The sequence below is a fragment of the Triplophysa rosa genome, linkage group LG19 (genome assembly GCF_024868665.1).
Source record: "Triplophysa rosa linkage group LG19, Trosa_1v2, whole genome shotgun sequence".
Taxonomy (NCBI): Eukaryota; Metazoa; Chordata; class Actinopteri; order Cypriniformes; family Nemacheilidae; genus Triplophysa; species Triplophysa rosa.
Window position 1 is genome coordinate 19,641,835 of NC_079908.1, and position 19,919 is coordinate 19,661,753.

The following is a 19,919-nucleotide window of genomic DNA, read 5'->3' on the forward strand; positions in this document are numbered from 1 at the left end:
TTGAGAGAAAAAAAATCCATGCCAATGTCCTGAAATCCTAGACCTTCATAAAAGTGATCATTTAAGCTTCAGATGCTGATTGGTCACAACAGCGGTTCCAGTCGTGCTAAAATACATGATCTCTAGATCTTCATCTAAAGGGACGGGTGAGCTAAAAAGAAAAATGTTGTCATATTTACTCATTTACCCTTAAAGGGATAGTTCACCAAAACATTTAAAATGCTGTCTTCATATACTCACTCTCGAGTTGTTCCATATCTGTATAAATTCGCTTGATGAGCACAAAAGAAGATATTTTGATGAATGTAGGAAAGCAAACCGTTCTGGGGCACTATTGACCACTTTTCTCATTTTACCCACTATGGTAGTCAATGGTGGCCATGAACTGTGTGGTTACACGCATTCTTCCAAATATCTCTCTCTGTGTTCATCAGAACAAAGACATTAATATAGATCTGAATCAACTCCAGGACGAGTAAATGATGACAGATTTTTTTGGGGGGTGAACAATCCCTTTAATGAATTTGTTGAATAAAGTAATGTGTTGCATTATTGTGTATGTTTGTGTGATGTGTTTGGTGATACGCACTTGCTAAAGTTGAACAGCAGACGTTCAAAGACCAGGACGGGTCCAGTACTACTGAGGATGGTGAGAGGTTGACCGGCGAACATACAGAAGACAGCACCAGCTAACGCCGTACCGAGAAAACTCTCCAACACACCCTGCAGAGCAAGAGAGAGAGAGACTTACAAAGATTTACAAAAAGCCAAAGGCGTGACTACGGTGTAAAAAGAAAACCAAAGTAATCCATTTAAATGCTTGTCTGAGTAAACTCATTAAAACTGGATCTCTATCAGATTTGTGTGACGTCAGCTGCTTTTTGACAACACACCAGATGTAAAACTGCTTATTCAGACAAACGGCTGTTTCCAACACAAACAACTGCAGTTGTCTCTTTGTGGTGCTTGCTAAAGCAATATATTTAAAACCAAACCCCCACACATACTTCGTTCTTTATTATTGTTTTATAATAATCGAAACCTTTGAAATATCTGAGCCGGGTTTCAAAGGTGAGGGCAAAGGTCACAGAAGGGATTCCCTGCGGAGGGATTTTACAGAAGTGCACTTGTGCGATGTGATATCTGCGTGTGTAATCCGAGGTTATTTTGAGCTCATCCTCCTTAGCCTGCGCCCTATAAATGAACTGCTAAATATAAACGCAAACACCGCAGTCACTGCATGTGTCTGCACAAACCTATGACTATATATACACATATACTCATTTGAAGAAAAACCTTATTCCTTCTTTTCTCAGTACTGCACTGATCAAATTCTAACGGATCTAAATCTAACTTTTGATGACTCATCTCGCACCACACAGATTTTTGTCCAATCAAATGCTCTGTAGATTGAGCGCGTCCCTCACCCACCAGCACCTGTCACTGGCTAACAACAACTGGCATGGCGTTTGGGGGACGATCCTTTCCATTTGTCCATAAGGAATCAACAGGGATGAGAGAGACACACACACACATAGTTAGATGTAGTTTTTAAATTCCTAGACGTGTGAATACAATGTCAGCCAAATTGTATCTACAGGAACTCCAAAATAAGTTGCTAAGCCACACTGTCTGACACCATTTTGGTAGAAAACACACTGTGTTCACATGATTGATTGCTTGAGTGAACTGTCTTACCTGCATGTTCTCCGTAGCATCTCCCAGCAGCCCTCCAAAGGTGATGGCGTTAGTTACGGTGCCCAGGTAAATAAACAAGATGGTCGACAGAGACTGAATGTGCAGGGCGTCGTAAAAGTCACTGGCGAAAAATGGAAGTTTTCTTTTGACGTCCAGAATGAGACCACCACAGAACCTGAGGAAAACAGAAAAATACCTTAACCCTTACAAAAAATGTTTATTCAAGTGTGCCTTTTTGTCTCCTTTGTGTATTATTTTTATACCCGCATATCTATATATCTGTCTTTATATAGTTAATAAATAAATACTGCTGATACGGTAAACAAGTGAAATAAAGTAAAGTAAAGCAATATAATAATATAATGTAAAAAATAAAGGCTAAAATATGTAAATAAACCAAAAATGTAAAACCTAAAATTAAAATGATCTTTTTTGTTTACAGTAAAGTGAAATGTGTTGGTAAATAAAACTACACCACCACCAGTGTTGGGTAAGTTACTCTGAAAAAGTAATTAATTACTAGTTACTAATTACATATTCAATAGTGTAATTAGATTACTGTACAAATTACTTTCTATATCTTATATCAACCTTGATTAGTTAAGTGAGTCAAGGATAGACATAAAACAACTCTTCATTCAAATAAATCATATAAAACTACATCAAGTACAATTATTAACTGACTTGTATAGCAAATGTGAGAAAGATACATGAATGCATGCATTTTAAAGTTAGATTTTGAATTTTAATGTCAATTCCACTATTGTATACATTACACAGTATTTAATTCAGTTACATCAGAAGTAACTGTAATTAAATTACAGAACAAATAAGAGTAATCCCTTACTTTACTTTTTTAAGGGAAAAGTAATTAAATTACAGTAACTAATTACTTAGTAACTAGTTACACCCAACACTGACCACCACTCATTTAAAAGCACACTTTTATACAATTTAGCCTTAAGTAGTACTTACAAGTGTACTAGTACTAGTACTTACTACAAAACTAACTTAACAAAATTTATTTTAAGTACACTTCATTTGGTAAGGAAAAAGCTTTAAATTATTTTAAATATATAAACACCAGAATATAAACTATAGCAAACTGGAGCTGAAATATGTTAAATTGTTGTTGTATTAGAGAATTTGAAAATATCTAGACTTAAACTTATGTCTCAATCTGTTGCAGCATCTGTCAACCATTATGGTCTGACGTCATCTCATGTTCTACATCACCTCACTGTGTCCGTTTAACCATGCATCTGTCAATACTCACTTTCCAGTCAGTTTGAGTTCTTCGCCCACTGCGTGACCCCCGCCGTCCCCGTCCCCCCCGCTGTGTGGCGTCCCTCCGTTCATCTGCAAACCGTCCCATCCGCTCGCAAGAATGTTCTTACTGCACACGCACACAGACAATCACATTGCTGTTATAACTCTATTATTTCCATCGCTCGATCAAATGTCATGTAGTTCATTGAATTAAAGATGATGCGCTATAAGGTCAGTGATTAAATACCGCTTGTCCGCAGACGGAACAGATTTAGGAGGTTCGATCCTGATATCCGGATCCCATTCTCCCGGAGGCAGAACGATCACTTCATCCAAAAACTCGTCTATGCCTGCCAGCAGGTCCCCTCGATCCTTAGCTTTGTAAGCTATATCGTGAAACACCTGCAGAAGATGGAAATCACAGAGCGATGAGAGAACAGATCAGAAATATAGGAACACACAGCTTTGGCGCACACACACACACACACACACACACACACCTCATCAGACATGAGCGTGGCAATGGCCCGGCCGATCTCACGGTACGATTTGGCCTTTCCTTTAGGCCCCAGCAGAACAAAAAGAAATCTAAAAAATGAAAAAAAAAACATACTCGTTACTATAGCAACAGGTGTATTATGGTCGTGATGGTTGTGGTGTTGCCATTAGGTACCGTGTGGGAACGGGAACCTCAGTGAGACCTCCTAACATGAGCGCCTGCTGAAGACGTACGAATGCTATGAAGGGAGCGTCCAGAAAATCCACCTCGCCGACCAGCACGTTCGATGCTTCTGCGTCCTGAGGGATTTTCTTCATGAACTTATTGTTCAACTACAGATAAAAGATAAACAAGGATGGTGAATTGAAAGAATCTATTGGTTTGTGAATATAAGTTCTGAAAATGTCGTCACACTTCAAATCTGTACGACTTACTTCTGCGGAACACGAAAGAAGATATTTTGAAGAATGTTGGTGACCAAACAACACTGGCCCCCATTGACTTCCACTGTATGGACACGGAATCACATTTCGCAAAATATCTTCTTTTGTGTTTCACAGAAGAAAGAGTCACATGCAGGTTTTCAATAACTTAAGAGTGAAGAAATGATGACAGAAATGTTATTTCTGGGTGAACTGTCCCTTTAGGGTCATCTATATCCGAAAACTTTCAACATATATTCCAACATACATTTCAAGAAATTTCGATTTGTGGATCATTTGGATAAACAACACTGACAATAGAATCATAATTTAATCGAATCATAATTACATACATTTAACACAATACAGAATGTGTTTTGTATGTCTGTGGCATATTCAAGTCTTTCTCTGTCTAACACGCACACACACAATATTTCTGTCTTTCTTCAAACACACACACACACTCACTCTCACTCACACACACATCTAAACACACCTACACGCACACACGTGTTGGGTTTCCATGTTTTATGGGGACATTCCATAGACGCAATGGTTTTTATACTGTACAAACTGTATATCATATTCCCTACTCCTAACAATCACACACAACTGTTTGCTCTTTTATATTTTCACAAATGTTTATTCTGTATGATTTATAAGCTTGTTTCCTCATGGGGACCAAAAAATGTCCCCACAAGGACAAGGATTTTGGATATTGCCATCTTTGTGGGGACATTTTGTCCCCATACCTTAGGGTTTACCCTTTGCACACACACTCACTCACAGATCAAACACGGTAAAGGTTACCGCCACGCAGAACGTTCCCATTTAATCAAACCGGTTCCGTAAAACCAGAGCAACGTCTTATCAAAAAAAGTGATAAGTGTCTTTATGTGATCAAATTACAGTGAAATAAAATAAAGTCTGATAAGATTTCTATGTCATGGAAAGAAACAAGTTCACAGCCAGTCTGACTTTTAAAGCACTTCACTGGTGATAAATGTGAGCGATGACAGTCTGAAACACACACAGACGGTATCACACAACAGAGGACTTGTGTGTGTAATGTTTAACTGTCATGTTTGTGGTCTGCGAGGTTATCTGTATAATTATTACAGCAGTGAGAAAACACACAGCCACAGAAAAGTTCCAAACCACACTTAATCGACAAATATTGACGCAAGCCGCTGCAGCTATGTTTTGTCCTTGGGCTTGAAGGAGTCAGGGATTCAAACACATGCTGCGTGTGGAAAATGTTTTTCGTCCTATTTAGTACACTAGAGATACACTAGAGACCATGTGCGATGACTTGTGCACAATAAGGGGGCGTTTACACAGATGCTGTTCAACAAAAAATAAAAACTCAAAAAAAATTCTATGAGAGTTCTGAGGGCATGAAAATGCAAACTTTTGAAAATGGGTTTCAAATTGAATGGATTTAAAACTATACTGTTATTTTCTCTCTGTGTAAACTACAAAAATGCTAATTTGTGGAAAAGGTGATGTCATTTACATAAATATTACAAGTACAACAATCTATAGCCATGCGAGCATACTTGGCAACCAAAACAAAAATGTCCCACTGTGCTGCTCAAGACACGTACTGTATGTTGCGTCGCATTCACCTTCTTATACTATGCACTAAAAGTATGTACTGTTTTTGTTATGGAAAAGTATATCATTTTTAGCCATTGTTGCCTAGACGACATTGTGAACATTAACTGTCACGAACATCAAAATACATTTCTTCTTTGCATTTAAGTGTTTATTCGTTTACTATTTCTTATGCAATGTTTACTGTAAACTTACATTTATTAATTCAGTGAAGCGTCTTTTATTTAATTTTATAAATCTAATAAAGTGTCACTAAACTTCACCTGCTCACAGTGAGTTTTGGGTAATATCGGCCGTTTAAAGGCACAGTTCCCCCAAACATCAAAATGTTGTCATCATATACTCACCCTAGAGTTGTTCCAAATCGGTATACATTTCTTTGTTCCGATGCACACAGAGAAAGATATTTGGAAGAACGCTTGTAACCAAACAGTTCTTGGCCACCATAGCAGGAAAAATGACAATGGTGGTCAAAAGTGCCCCAGAACTGTTTGCTTTCCTACATTCTTTAAGATATCTTCTTTTGTGTTCAACAAAGAAATTTCTCCTATCAATGTTGGGCAAGAACTGTTTGGTTATAAGCAATCTTCCATATATCTTTCTCTGTGTTCATCAGAACAAAGAAATGTACACAGATTTGGAACAACTTGAGGGCAGGGGTGTGTCCAGGATTGTGGGGATCATGGGGTGGCAAAGGGGGACAAGAGCATAATGAGGGGTGGCAACCTAAACACATAAATCTTCATTTTCGCAGTTGCATTGTCAGGATTAGGAATATTATAGATTCCTGATAATTGATCCCTATTATAGTCTGGCTCAGATATTTTTTCTGATTAGCATTTCTGAAAAAATAGTTTTATTTAACTTTGACCTGTTTTTGCATACATTAAGGGTTTAGGTGATGATTATGATGATGACTTCTTTCTTACAATAGTAAAGGAATAAATAGTGTTCACATAAATTGTTCAGGGAAAAGGTGAATTCTCCCCTTAGAGGATTTGTACATATTGTTTCAGGTCACAAAATAGTGCCTTGAAAACTCTCTAGTAAACTATCTAGTCTGTTTCCCAGCACAATTCAATCCAAACTATTATATAGTATATTATATTGTTGTTTCTTAAAGACAACTGCAGAAACTTGATATAGGCCTAACTACTTAGTTAATTGCTGATCATAGCTGTTCTAAAATCCTGATAGAAAATTATTATTTATTTTCCAGGCTACATCATATGTATAAAAACAGACACTATATGTATAAAGAATAAATATGAATATATACACAAACGTGCAGTCAAGTAAAGCTGTTTATGCCAGACGGATCTCTGGAGGTCAGATTGAGAGATGTATAGTCTTCACTTCCTAGCATGCACTGCTGCGGCTCTTTCTTGTCCAGCAGCGCACACTTTATTTACTTTAGTTAGTTTTATCTTGTACAGCTAGTACATACACTTTGTGGCGTCATTTGTGTGTACTTTAACTACACACAAATTACAACACTAGTACTTTAACTTTACACTTTGCCTTACGCAATTTTTTAATTTAAAATAAATTAATATAAAGAAATAGGCTATGCGAGAATGCACTTTCATACTGAACTCGCCGAGGTAGAGAGAAGGAAAGAGATCGCATTTAGAACTGTCTTTCTCTCTATGACAGATAAACTTTACAGTTAATCCGCGGGTCAGAAGCATCGGAACAGTGGTGCGCGTTCCACACGCTTCACAGATCAACCTGTGATCAGCCTGCTCAAACGCCGACAGACACGCGTCTCTATCAGAATATTAGCAATTTGCGATTTTGAGCAAAAATAACGCTCTCCAAAAACCTAATCCAAAAATTGTTTGACAACTGAGGTGGCAAAGCTCATTTTCAGGGTGGCAGCTTCCACCCGGTGCCACCCCTGTGGACACGCCACTGCTTGAGGGAGAGTAAATGAAGACAGAACTTTCATTTTTGGGCGAACTGTCCCTTTAAGTGTCAATGGATCTGCCCTTTGAATTTGAACCGGAAACAGTAGACCGTCCAGGTACTTTGAGAATACTCACTTCAACATACTATGATTTGGAAAGTACTCTATTTCGAATACCATTTAGGATGGACACACAGCCCCGCCCATCCCCTGCCTGTGGAAGAGTGCGACATGGTTTCCAAATGAAATGACGCTTCTGCAATCGCCGGTTTCATCAGCTTAGTAAATAAATTCACGGGAAAGCTTATACAGAGACATTACGACACTGGTACGCAGCGTTTCTTTCAAAAGTGACATCACCAACTACTGGTCTGACATGCATAACACAGCACTTTAAGTCATTTTTATGGCTTCATGTGAGCAGGAATAGTTTTGACAGCATTGTCGTCTGTCACTTCAAAAACATAAAGCAAAAACTTTTCTGCTTTTGTTGTGTAAATGTGCACTGAAAACAGAATTCATCTGAACAAAAACCCACTGCACAGTACCTGATCTTTCTCGGGTTTGTCTGAGAGGTCACCGAGGCTGTTGGAGGTCAGGTTACGTTGGGCAGTGGTTGGGCTACCTGCAGAGGTCATACAGGGTCAAAGGTCAAACACTGATCAGCACGAAACCCTTACGCAGGGAAAATATGATGATGGCTCAGGTTTTTGCCATCGCCTCAGCGTGCTTTCTGAAGGCCACTATCTACACTGACATCTATGGAAACTTTTCCTCTGTTTGAGGGGTCAAGATAAATGAGAAATGATTACGGAGAACAACTAAATCAATGTGTGCCTATGTTTGAAATGCTACGTTACTGTATACTATACAGTATATACTGCATACTATCTATTAGACTAGCAAATAGTGTGCAAACAGCGCATCATTTAACAAGCGGTGTCTGGTTATTATCTTCTGGACATGTTGCATTTTTGCCAGGGTGGATTCGGGAGGGGATATGACATGCCCAACATAACTTAAATGTGTGACTTTAGGGGGCGGGGCATTCGTTCCATGTTTCACATAGTTATCAATTCACAAATACATGACTGGCTTAGGAATTAATTTTAGGTCTTAATGTTACAGACTTACAGAGAAGTCCCATGCTGTTGCTTCTCTGCATCTGCATTTGCTCTTCGGGTTCAAAGTTGGTAAAGCAAGGCACAGAGTGATCGAGAGAACTGCGCGCTTCACACACAGACACAGAGAATAAGAAAGAGACAGAAACAAAAGTGCATGCATGTCAGACAAGTGGGAAGACCGAGAAACAGGGAAGAGAGAAAATCAAGGATTAGAGCAGGAAAAACGTCAGGTCTGGAAAACATCAGCAGTCGCAGCGACGCTTTGGGGTTCACTTTGTGCTTCACAATGAAAGCAGCCATCACCACACGGACACTTTATTGTACAACAATGTTTGAGAAGACAAAACTAGTGTTGAAGAAGCTTTGAGTGCACAATACAATGTGACATAACAGTAATGCAGCGGTATTACTAAATGTGGAAATAGTAGCTGTCATGCTACTAATACTGTTCTACAAAAAATTTTCTGTAAAAATAGTTTTTAATTTACCCACAAGGCTGTTAAAGAAACAATCTATGACTTGTAAGAATGCAAGCTCATGTGACATGAGACACAGAGAGAGAGAGAGAGAGAGAGAGAGAGAGAGCAGATAAGTGCAGGAGATGAAAGTGAGAGTCAGAGGAGAGATGTGGAAAGTGATATAGTTGTGTTACCATTCTCCTGATGGCTGAACAGTCGACTCGCGCTGGACACGCTTTTGCCGATGTCAGCCAGGGAACGCAGGTTGGACTTCTTGGTCTGGTGCCGATGCTTTCGTAACAGCGTGTACATGACCATATCCTTCAGATCGGCCTTCAGCTGCCCGCTCTCAATCTGACTGTCTGTGATCATTTCTGAAAGAGAGAGACAGAGAGATCCGTCCCATCAACTTCTCGTGCTTGTATTCTGTCTCTCAATCTCAGGAAGAATTGTTCCAAAGGAGCCAAAAAGGGTTTTGAAGTCGGATTTCACGAGAGCATTTTAGGTCAAAGAATTTATAGTTCATCAAAAAGCATCCGTGAAAGACACAATCAAATGGTTAGTGTTTTACTTGTGTTGGTGTGTTGGCTGCTGAATCGGACACAGGACGTGTCAAAGGGCTCGTCTCTTACTTAAAAATAGCCAGAAAGCTTTAGTTACATCACCGCCATCAACATTAGCTGCTGCTTACTATTGTTAGTTAAAGGCAGAAGGTAGGTGTTAAAGGGACAGTTCACCCAAAAATAAGAAAATGATGTCCTCATTTACTCACCCTCGAGTTGTTCCAAATGATTTTTTTGTTTTTGTTTTGATGAACATAAAGAGAGATATTTGGAAGAATGCTTGCAACCAAACAGTTCTTGGCCACCATTGACGACCATAGTAGGAAAAATGACAATGGTGGTGCCTCCGAACTGTTTGCTTTCTGACATACTTCAAAATATCTTCTTTTAATATCTTCTTTTGTGTTCAACAGAACAAAGAAATTTATGAAGCAATTTTTCCTACGATAGTCTTATCTTGACTATAAAGTTATAAAAACGTTTCTAAATTTCATAGAATAGCAGTCCACAACTATTTTCAATTTTTTTGGGCCTGACGAACGCTACAACATCAAAATCTGATCAGTGCCATGCTCAAGCATTTAAAATGTGAATGCTTACTATAAATATATAACGTATGAAATATAGTTCGGTCTTTAGGATTATTGTTCTTAGACAGGTGTTTAGACAAACCAATGCAACATTTTGGCCCGGTTTTCCCAGAAGAAGAAAAAACAGATGTGCATATTGTGATAATAGTTCATTCTGTCAACTTTTATAAGTACAGTTACCTGAAGAGATGACCATAAAAGTAACCGACGTGGACTAAACCCCACAAAACTCAATGACTTGAATTATAACTCTATAAAAAAGCTGAGTTGTATCAACTCTTGGTTGGTTAAAACATACACCAACCCAACCTTTGTTTTAAATGAACCTGGACAAAGGCTGTTTGACTTAACCACGGGTTAAAACAGAGCAGAATATTTTTGTGTGGGGGTTCTTCAAAGACCGTTTATTTTTTTTAGTAGTGTCATGCTGAATTGCGTTTTTACCAACTATCTGCTGAAGCGAGTTGGCCTCCATGTCCAGCATGATGGCTCCCTTCTCGATGCAGTTCTTCAGCTGGAACAGTGAGTGCAGAGAGAGTGTGGCCACGTGAGGTTTACTCCAGCGTTCACCACCCTTCTCTACCTTCTCTTCAAACTTTAACCATCTGAAACACACACATAACACTTACAGTAAAGACGTTGACATTTATTTCGGGCTTTGGTAACAGGGTTTGAAAACACTGCATTTTGAACAGGTACCCTGGTATTACCATGTTTTTTGCACAGGTAACCGTGCTAATTTGCAAGGGGTTTATTGTTAATGTGCATAGACACAGAGAGCTGAAACACGCTATTTGAAAACCATTCAAACTTTTTCATAGAAAGATCTGAAGACAGCAAAACATCCACAAAACCACAGACAGACGTGTAACACAAGCGACTTTCTGCCTGCTAACAAAAAGCTTTTAATTGTAAAATAAGAGGAATCAAAATCATTCAGTTAAGCTTCTTAAACCTCTGCTTGGCCTATTATCGGCTTACCCGTGTCTCTCCAAACGGGTATCTGTCTTAGAAAAGTTATACCTGACCTCCACACACACACACACACACACACACACACACACACACACACACATACGTTGAGTTGAATTTAGCAAAGCGTGGGTATGATATCCGAGATAAAAGTGATACATACTCACAGACATACACACATACCGCCGCTTTGATATGTTACCTGAGACACAGGTGAACCCAGAGACCCATGAGAACGCACATGTGCACACACCGCATGTGAATGGCTCTTCTGTTAGCAAGTGAATTCATTTCAACATGATCCATCCGGTTTAGAAATTCTTTCACAAAAACAGTAAAGGATTTGAAACTATATCAAATTATATAAACCGATATATAACAATATAAACTCAAAAACTTTTGGTACAAAAATAAAAGCTCTAAGATATATCGTAATTAGAGGAATATCACAAATATGCATATCGCAAGTAGAGATGCACTGATATATCGGCCAATAATTGGTCATAATAAAAGCCTTTTTTACACCGAGAGAGGACAGAAAAATGCAATAAATGTGTGCTCTGTATATAGAAAATGTTAAGAAACATCGCCAGTTTGATGTTCAATATTAATAGACATCACATTAAATAATAACATTCAGAAAGTAAAGAAATATTAATCTAATCCCAAGAATCGGTATCGGCAGATATCACTCTGAATAATCGGTATCTGTGGAGAAATTTAGTATCGGTGCATCTCTAATCGCAAGTGAATGCAAGAAACTAAAGCTTTAAAGTTTAGGTTGGTGCAGATAGCAGAGAGACAATGCTTCTTTGGTGCTGCTTTTCTTGAAAATCCAATTTGCAGTTTGTAATTTAAATTGATTTAACAAACCTTAAGCATGATCATATTGCAATACAGCATATTGAATTATTTAGCAATTTATCACATTTTCCTTCAATATCATGCGGCCCTGGTATAAATGTCCTGGATTATTAAAAATAACCACAAACAATCGTCACATAGATCGTATCATATGCTAATATTTGCTGAAGATAACTCTGGGACATGATTGAAGACGCTACAATAAAGACTTCATAATAAGTGGTGCAGAAGTCAATGTCTGGTTTGTTTTACATTCATATCGTCGAACAAGCGTATCGCTGGTCTACAGCCCACAGAAATCCATTTAGCATGTCGTGTGGTTTGGTCAGGCGTGTTGCCTGTAGTAACAGCAGATGCCTAGGTGACTGCAAAAGCCGCAAAACAGGTTTTACATTTTGATGGTATTCCAAGGATGAATTGCTCCAATGAAAGGAAAATCTCTTAATACACAATTTACATCTGGGACAGGAAGGATATAAACACTGCGTGTTAGTATATATAGTAACTACGTCATTTTATAAAACTAAATGGAGTCCTGTCCTTATTTTTAGATATGTCCGTGCCCAATAAGACCTGTGGATTTTCAGCCACCCAATACACACAGAAAATCAAATCCACTGGGAGCAAATGAACGCTGCTTTGTCCTCACTGAAACATCTTTCTTCTTCTTTGTCTCGCTTGTCGTCCGCCGAGTCATTCTGCTGGTTCAACTGCATCAGTTCTGCATATCTGAGTCTCAAATCACATCCTTACGTAACGTAAAAAGGCCAGATGTACACCTCAGATAACTTCTGCTGTTGAGTTTCAAGTGTTATTTTCTGCTTGACCTTTTTCTGGAGGGCTTATCGTGAGGTAAACACACACAGGAACGTGTGAAATCTTAAGAACACTCAAGTGGCATGCAACATTCATGAGCACCTGAAAATGACGTGCGCAGTGAATGCTTCTGTTTCCCTCTTCAAGTGCGTGTCTACTGTCTTGACAAAGTTAGCAAAATCTAAAAACAACTTTCAGGCACCATTGGGTTTGCTGACACATCTTAAAATGCCATGGTGTGTGAAAACAAGCTTGCATAGCGTTAAAGAAAAGAAAATTCTGTCATCATTTATTCACCCTCATGTTATTCCTAACCTGTATTACTTATGAAAAGAAGATCATTTGAAAGACGAAACAAAAATGAACCCCATTGACTTTCATTGTATGGACACAAAACCACAATTTCTCAAAATGTAATCTTTTGTGTTCTACAAAAGAAAGACTCAAATACAGATTTTGAATGTTGTGAGGGTGAATAAGTGATGGCAGAATTTTCATTTTGGGTGAAGTATCCCTTTAAAGGAGTAGTTCACTTTAAAATAAGCCCCCATTGACTTTTTCATAGTAGGAATAAAAATCACTATGGAAAGTCAATGGGGGCTTATTTTAAAGTGAACTACTCCTTTAAGGCCCATTCACACGAAGAATGATAACTATAACTATAACGATTAACTTTCACAACACAGGATGATAACATTATGTTCATTCTAAGCTTGCGCACTGCAGTTTTACATATTAATGCACGAGCCCTTTAATTGGAATGGATTTTTAATGTTTTATCGTAAAAAAAACATCACTCTGAAAGTGATCCCAACCCAATCATTCCTCCACTTTATCGTTATAGTTATCGTGCTTGGTGTGAATTAGTCTTTACTATACTGTATGTTTTTAAAACATCACCTCCCGGTTTCCTTCCACTCCATCTCTTGACCATCGACAGCAAGTAGTTCGTCCAGTTCGGTAAAGAGCTGAGGTGGAGACGGGCCGCTGTCATCCTCTCCCAAAATAAAACGTATCCGTTCTGCCGCTGGAGACACTGAAGAGACTGAAGAGAAAACAGCCAATCGGCATTGAGAGACGTCACCACAACCAATGAACTACTACTAAAAATATCTGGATCTTATCTAGATCTTGACTTCACTTAGAATCTTGAACAACTTTCTTTTGTAGTTCAGTAGTGTTTACACTGTAAGGTGGGACTGTAAGAATCATTTCCTCGGTAGGTTTTATGTAACATTATGTTGAAAGAGATTTTTCGTATATTTGGTTTTTCAGGAAGCAACACTTTATTTCCTGGACACCAGAAATAGTTGCAGGATAGTTCATGACATGCGGAGCGTTTGAATCTCACAGGGAAGTTGTCAACACAATGCAAGGCAAAGACAGAAGACATTCCAGATGAGAACACAACGAAAGAGTATCAGGAAGCCCAGTGTTTTATTATAAATGAATTAAGTCTTTGTTTCTCACATATCAGGGTTGTTATAGTAGAAGTGACACCACACCTTTTCTTAAGTGGAAACTGTTTTTCCTTTTACAAAGACTCGATTCTTCACATGGGCAGGTTGATTTTCAGGTGAAACGAGATCAAATAATAGGTCACAGACACATCCCTTGGAAAAGTAAGGTAATGTTTGTCTACGTCTTAAAAGAAACAACAAAAAGTACTGTGATTTTTTCCTGTAAGGGAAATAATTTACTTGGTGAATTTCAACACAGTTTCATCAAACAGTCATTGAGTTACAAATAATGATATTTTTTAAGCATGACGATGGCAATATGATCCGTGATTACAAGAAACACATCAAATAATTATTTCCCTCACATTTATAGTTGCAAACAATCTTGATGTGTCATAACGTCTACTTGATCAAAGCATGCGTGTTCATTTTACAACAGCTTCAAACTCATCCACTTCTTGATTCATAAAGCAGACTAAAACAGCTCCAGTACATCAGCTACATAGTTATTAAATCGTTAAAAAAAACACAGTTACAAACTTGACACACTAACATAAAGTGTCTCTTTTCTCACAAACTGGATGCATACTGTCACGCTACACTAGCCAAACTTACACGATTGCTTGTTCCCAGTGGCCTAAAACGGCCGGTCAGGAATAAATAAGGCCACAGTGTACTGAAGCGAGCGAGAAAAGAACATCCCACCAGTCTTTGTTTGGCTCTGTGCCTCTTAACCTGGGCTAACAGTTAATGCCTTTTACCACCAGTGACTACATTTACCCGTTATACACGCTCAAATACACACTAACAGCATTATAACAATCAGCTGACCTCTAATGCTAAACGTGTTAGGACTGTAAGAATACCAGACACAAATCCACTGCACAAAACTCACGGTATTCATGTGAGAAATGTTAATAATGGGAACTGAAACTAGTCATGTGTGAAGTCTGCTTCCTCACGTTTTTTTAAAGCGCACTTTCAGAAAATCCAACACAGAGTGATTGAGTGAGTGAGTGTTTTTTTCATTTTATTTTATATTTAAAATGATTATTTTTCTTTCTGTTTGTACATTTTTGCACTATTTGTATGGTTTTTTTTCCTTTATTTTCTTTTCTTTTACTTTAATTCATTTGATATTATTACAATTATTATTTCTCTTTCTGTTTGTACATATCGTGGCAGTCGTGGCCTACTGGTTAGAGAGTCGGACTCGTACGTGTGTTATCTGACAAATAGGTCACTTTCACTTTATTTGCACTATTCATATGCCGCCCAGCTGAAAATGCTTTGGCAATATAAAAGTACCTTTTGTAATGACAATAAAGCACACTTAAATTTTAAAATTTTAACAATTGGAACAACATAAAGGATTGTTTTAAGGATAGAAAGAGTAGAAAAGAAATAGAAGTCTGAACTAATCGGTCAGTAAGAGAAAGACAAAAAGTGGGGGAGGTGGAAAGTGAGAGAGAGGTAGACTGAGGTAGAGAGAGGTAAAAAATGAGTGAGAGAGAGAGAGAGAGAGAGAGAGAGAGATGTAGACAAACAAACAAACAACTGCCTTGATCAAACACAAACCATGTACACAAATTTCATGTTAAAAGTCCCTTCTTTATATTATATATTTTTATTTATTTATTTTTATTTTACCCCTCACCTACCAACTTATGTAGTACCACCTTATTATTGTGATTTTGTATACAGTATTTTCTGTTATGACTTGTTTTATGTGAAATGCTTTAGCAATATTGTACCTACACAACCGAATAAAACAGAGAGACAGAGAGAGAGCGGCAGAAAGGTTTCACAAAGGATACGTGCAGATAACAGTGACCGTGCACTTGTTTAGTTTGACACTTTGCTCTTTTCAGTGGTGTCAGTGATTTGAAGAGATTAGCACATGAAGACAAAGACTTTAAACTGAGGCCATGAGCATTCTGCCTTATCTGTGTTTCAATGCTGATTCATGTAATCACTCACTCGTTCTTTATAACATCCTGGATTGCTCTGTGGAATCTCTGTTATTGTTCTCTGAAATACGTCTGGTTGAAGTTGAGTCAAAAGCAAGCAAACTTACGTTTCCATTTGTCTAAAGGAAGAGTCCACCCAAAACGGATCACATTGTCATCGTTGACTCATGACATTTCAACATCGTATTATTTTCTTCCTTCTTGTGAACAACGGTTTAAAGTGTCAACATTACATGTTTAATGTACTTTTAATATCAGAATAAGTACTGTACTTGACAATTTGAATTTATTAGCCTTTTAACTGAAAGAGAAGAAAAGTGGATGTTGATTTGTACTGCCATAAGACAAAATGTTCTTTGTGGGGCGAACTGTTCCTTTAAGATGATGTCACATACTCCACACTTTGCCATCTCACAGCCATAACAAAATATTTTAGAAATAAATATAGACATCATTCAGTTATTATACAGAAAGAGACCAAGTGCATGATGGGTATTTATCGTAATTCAAAGTCACTCACTGAGTGGTTTGAGGATGCTGGAGACGGAGTCATCTGCATTCTCAGCGTCTGATTTGTCACTCGCGTTTTCCGTCACGCGTTCTCTCTTCTCTTTGGGATTGGACCGTCGTCTGTGTCGGCGGCGGCGACGGTAACTCTTAGGCACGTGAACTCCGATGTACACTGTGTGATGACCTGCACACACACACAACATGTAAGGCATGGTTGGAATAGAATGCAAAGGACCAATAATACAAAAACGCATGCAACACCTATACCACAGTAAATGTTTATTACAGAAAGCTTTAGATTTAAAAACAGATTAAAGGCACACAAATTGTGATGTCATTGAGGTTTTGAATGTGTGCCACTGATACGAAAATACATTGTTATGTGAATATAATCAAACATGTTTCATAAACAAACACGTAAAGGGGTAAAGATGTGTGATTCAGTTTTGTGTAAATCTGGAGTTTTGTAGCCGGATTAACACCGCGTGAAACAGGGGATATCTCCATCGTCCAACATGACAAGTTCTTGCATTCACATTGTTATTCACGGTGATGTGATTAAAGGAGAGGATGAAAAAGAATTACACACGACACACAAACAATAAAAACACTGCCAAAAAAGTTTTGCCTGACTACTTATGGTTGACTGTTCGTGCGTGCTATGCGGAAGGAAAGATCTGACCCTTAGATTACAGATAAACGCCAACAACTTCCTGTACAACTGACCAGACAGGAAATGTCAAACGATCTCCAGGAAGTTTGATGCAGTAACAGACAGCAGTGTGTTTTCCTGACACACAATTCATCATTCAAGAAACCTCTCCCTCACTTCTTATATCTCGTGTTTGTCTTTACACAAATACATCCATCATATGTTATCGGAGAGAGTGGGATGTGTGTGTGTGGGGGGACATTTCAGTCCGAAGTTCACGTTGTGAGGAGTACGGAAAACGCCACACACATGACTTTAAAAAGGTTCCAGTATGACTGCTTCTTAATTTGTTGTTGGCAAGTGTGGCAAAAAGTTAATTTTAGATTGTGGACGGAGCTGGTTTAAGAAACGTCACACTGAATGTCTGTGTGTGGATTAAGACTGTAAATATCTTCACGTGTAAAGCTCGGGTTTGTTACATCTGTATCACCCATAATCCTCTCTTGCTCTCTCTCACACACAAACTACTAACAGAGAGAACGAGAGAGAAAGATGCTGAAAAGTGAGTGTGAAATTCAAGCCACACTAACTAGGACACCTCAGATCATGTGTCCCGTCCGTTTGTGTGTGTGTGTGCGTGCGTGCGTGCGTGCGTGCGTGCGTGCATGTGTGTGCGTGTGCGCATGTGTGTGGGTGTGTGTGCATGCGTGCGTGCTGTGCGTGTGTGTGCGTGTGTGTGTGTGTGCGTGCGTGTGTGTGTTTGCACATTTCTTACCCTCAACTTCTTCATCACACACGTTTTTGATGTAAGATGCTCCTCTGTCCACCACAGCTTCATCTTCCATTCTAAAGAAAACACAAACAGCAGAAGAGTATCAAGTATAAACCAGAATCCAGCAGACTCGGACGAAAATAGTAAATATGTTTAATCTCTCCTACGCGCGTAGCAGTGTAAATTTCCCAGAATAACACTTCTCCTGATTTGTAACCTTTCGGCTCCTGCTTGTTTCTCAGGCAAGCGAACCTGAACCAGTCAGCTACTGGTTTCCATTCAAGTCATCCCGTCAGGGATTGAACACAACGTGAAAGGTGAAAGCCGTCAATTCTAAATGGTTCTTTCCTTTTCACACAGATGGAGACCAACTTAATCTTGGTTTCTGATGAGAAACGTCCGAGTTCATATCGAGACCTCTGACCTTTTGAACTCAATAGGAGACACTTGTGAGACGACCGGGGTATCACTTAGGATAAAAGCAAGAGATATAAGCAAAGTCTTCATTTGTTTTTTATTTATGCAGAAGTGTATAGTAATATCACTTGAACTCTCAAAAAGACAGAGAAAGCTGGAATGAGAAACTGAATCTAGGTAGTCGTGTGACCTGGTTACATGCGGGTTACCTTATCTTTTACAAGCCTGTTGTGAGTAATATACAACACATTTCCCCCGAACAGGCTGTAATCTATCAGTTTATAACAACCGTTCACACACCCTGAGGAATGACACATGCACAAACAATCTTGGAATAGCGTTTGACGGATTTTTGGCAATGCACCAACACTTCGAGTCTGATTCCATACTAAATGCGTTTTTTTATCCCTTGCGGAAAACAAACGGAAAGCACAGAGATGTGTTTAACAGATGCTGATGAAGTGACAACATAACACAAATCTTTCCATCGTACAGCTACTAAAACATGCCTAACTTTTTTCCGAAGCGAATCTCATCAGAGTATAAAAATGATTCAATCATATAAACAACGTCTTGAGTGATGCTTCGGACCTATTCATTTATTCAAAAATACATCGAAATGCTCTTAATATGTAGACAATGGACTAAATGGTTCCCTACAGTTTCAACACAATCTCATGGAACTATTTTTCAAGGTTTGCATGAATTCATATGATCTCGTTTGCACGTTTTAGTATGATCTACTTTTGCAGCAGTGATGGTTAAGTTTAGTGGTGGGCTACATTTTTTTTAATAATCATACATTTTTGCATAATCCATGTTATACTAATTCATTAGAATTAGCCAACTTGTAAAAAAATGTATGAATTGCCATGAGATTGTTTTGAAATGGTATTTCAGTCATATACAGTAAACAGCATTTAAATATTAAAAAGACATAAAATAATATTCTCACTAAGTTAATAGATCTTTTGTGAGGATCATAAAGACATTGGGGTGTTACACATGTCCTCAGGGAGCAATAAGCAAACAAACGTGTGCGCTCACACACCATATGATTCACTTATGATTTATGATATTGAAAAATCACAAGACCTGTGCCGAGGAATGTCATGTTGCTAAAGTAAATACTAGCAGTATAGGTGACGCATGAGCTCCCGTTGATGGACTTTTACTGTTTTACTGTTCAGAGAAGAGGTGAACGATACGATCACAAACACAAAGGACTAATAAAGATACTGCCATTGACACTGACAGGAACATTTTCTTCCGCCAGTGTCACGTGCAAGCTGTGTGGTTTTATAGAAGTGATCAATCACAGAAGAAACAAGACGTCT

General features: G+C 38.4%; 1 protein-coding gene across 1 annotated transcript in view; it reads right to left on the reverse strand.

The window, feature by feature from the left end:
• The window catches only part of slc4a4b (solute carrier family 4 member 4b), a 37,431-nt gene that overhangs the window by 11,177 nt on the left and 6,335 nt on the right, over nucleotides 1-19,919 (reverse strand). The window contains 12 exon segments of the mRNA XM_057360062.1: nucleotides 590-723; nucleotides 1,699-1,873; nucleotides 2,975-3,094; nucleotides 3,215-3,369; nucleotides 3,468-3,555; nucleotides 3,641-3,798; nucleotides 7,963-8,039; nucleotides 9,191-9,370; nucleotides 10,594-10,754; nucleotides 13,702-13,846; nucleotides 16,752-16,925; nucleotides 18,169-18,239. Of these exon segments, the coding sequence (XP_057216045.1) occupies nucleotides 590-723; nucleotides 1,699-1,873; nucleotides 2,975-3,094; nucleotides 3,215-3,369; nucleotides 3,468-3,555; nucleotides 3,641-3,798; nucleotides 7,963-8,039; nucleotides 9,191-9,370; nucleotides 10,594-10,754; nucleotides 13,702-13,846; nucleotides 16,752-16,925; nucleotides 18,169-18,239 (1,638 nt within the window).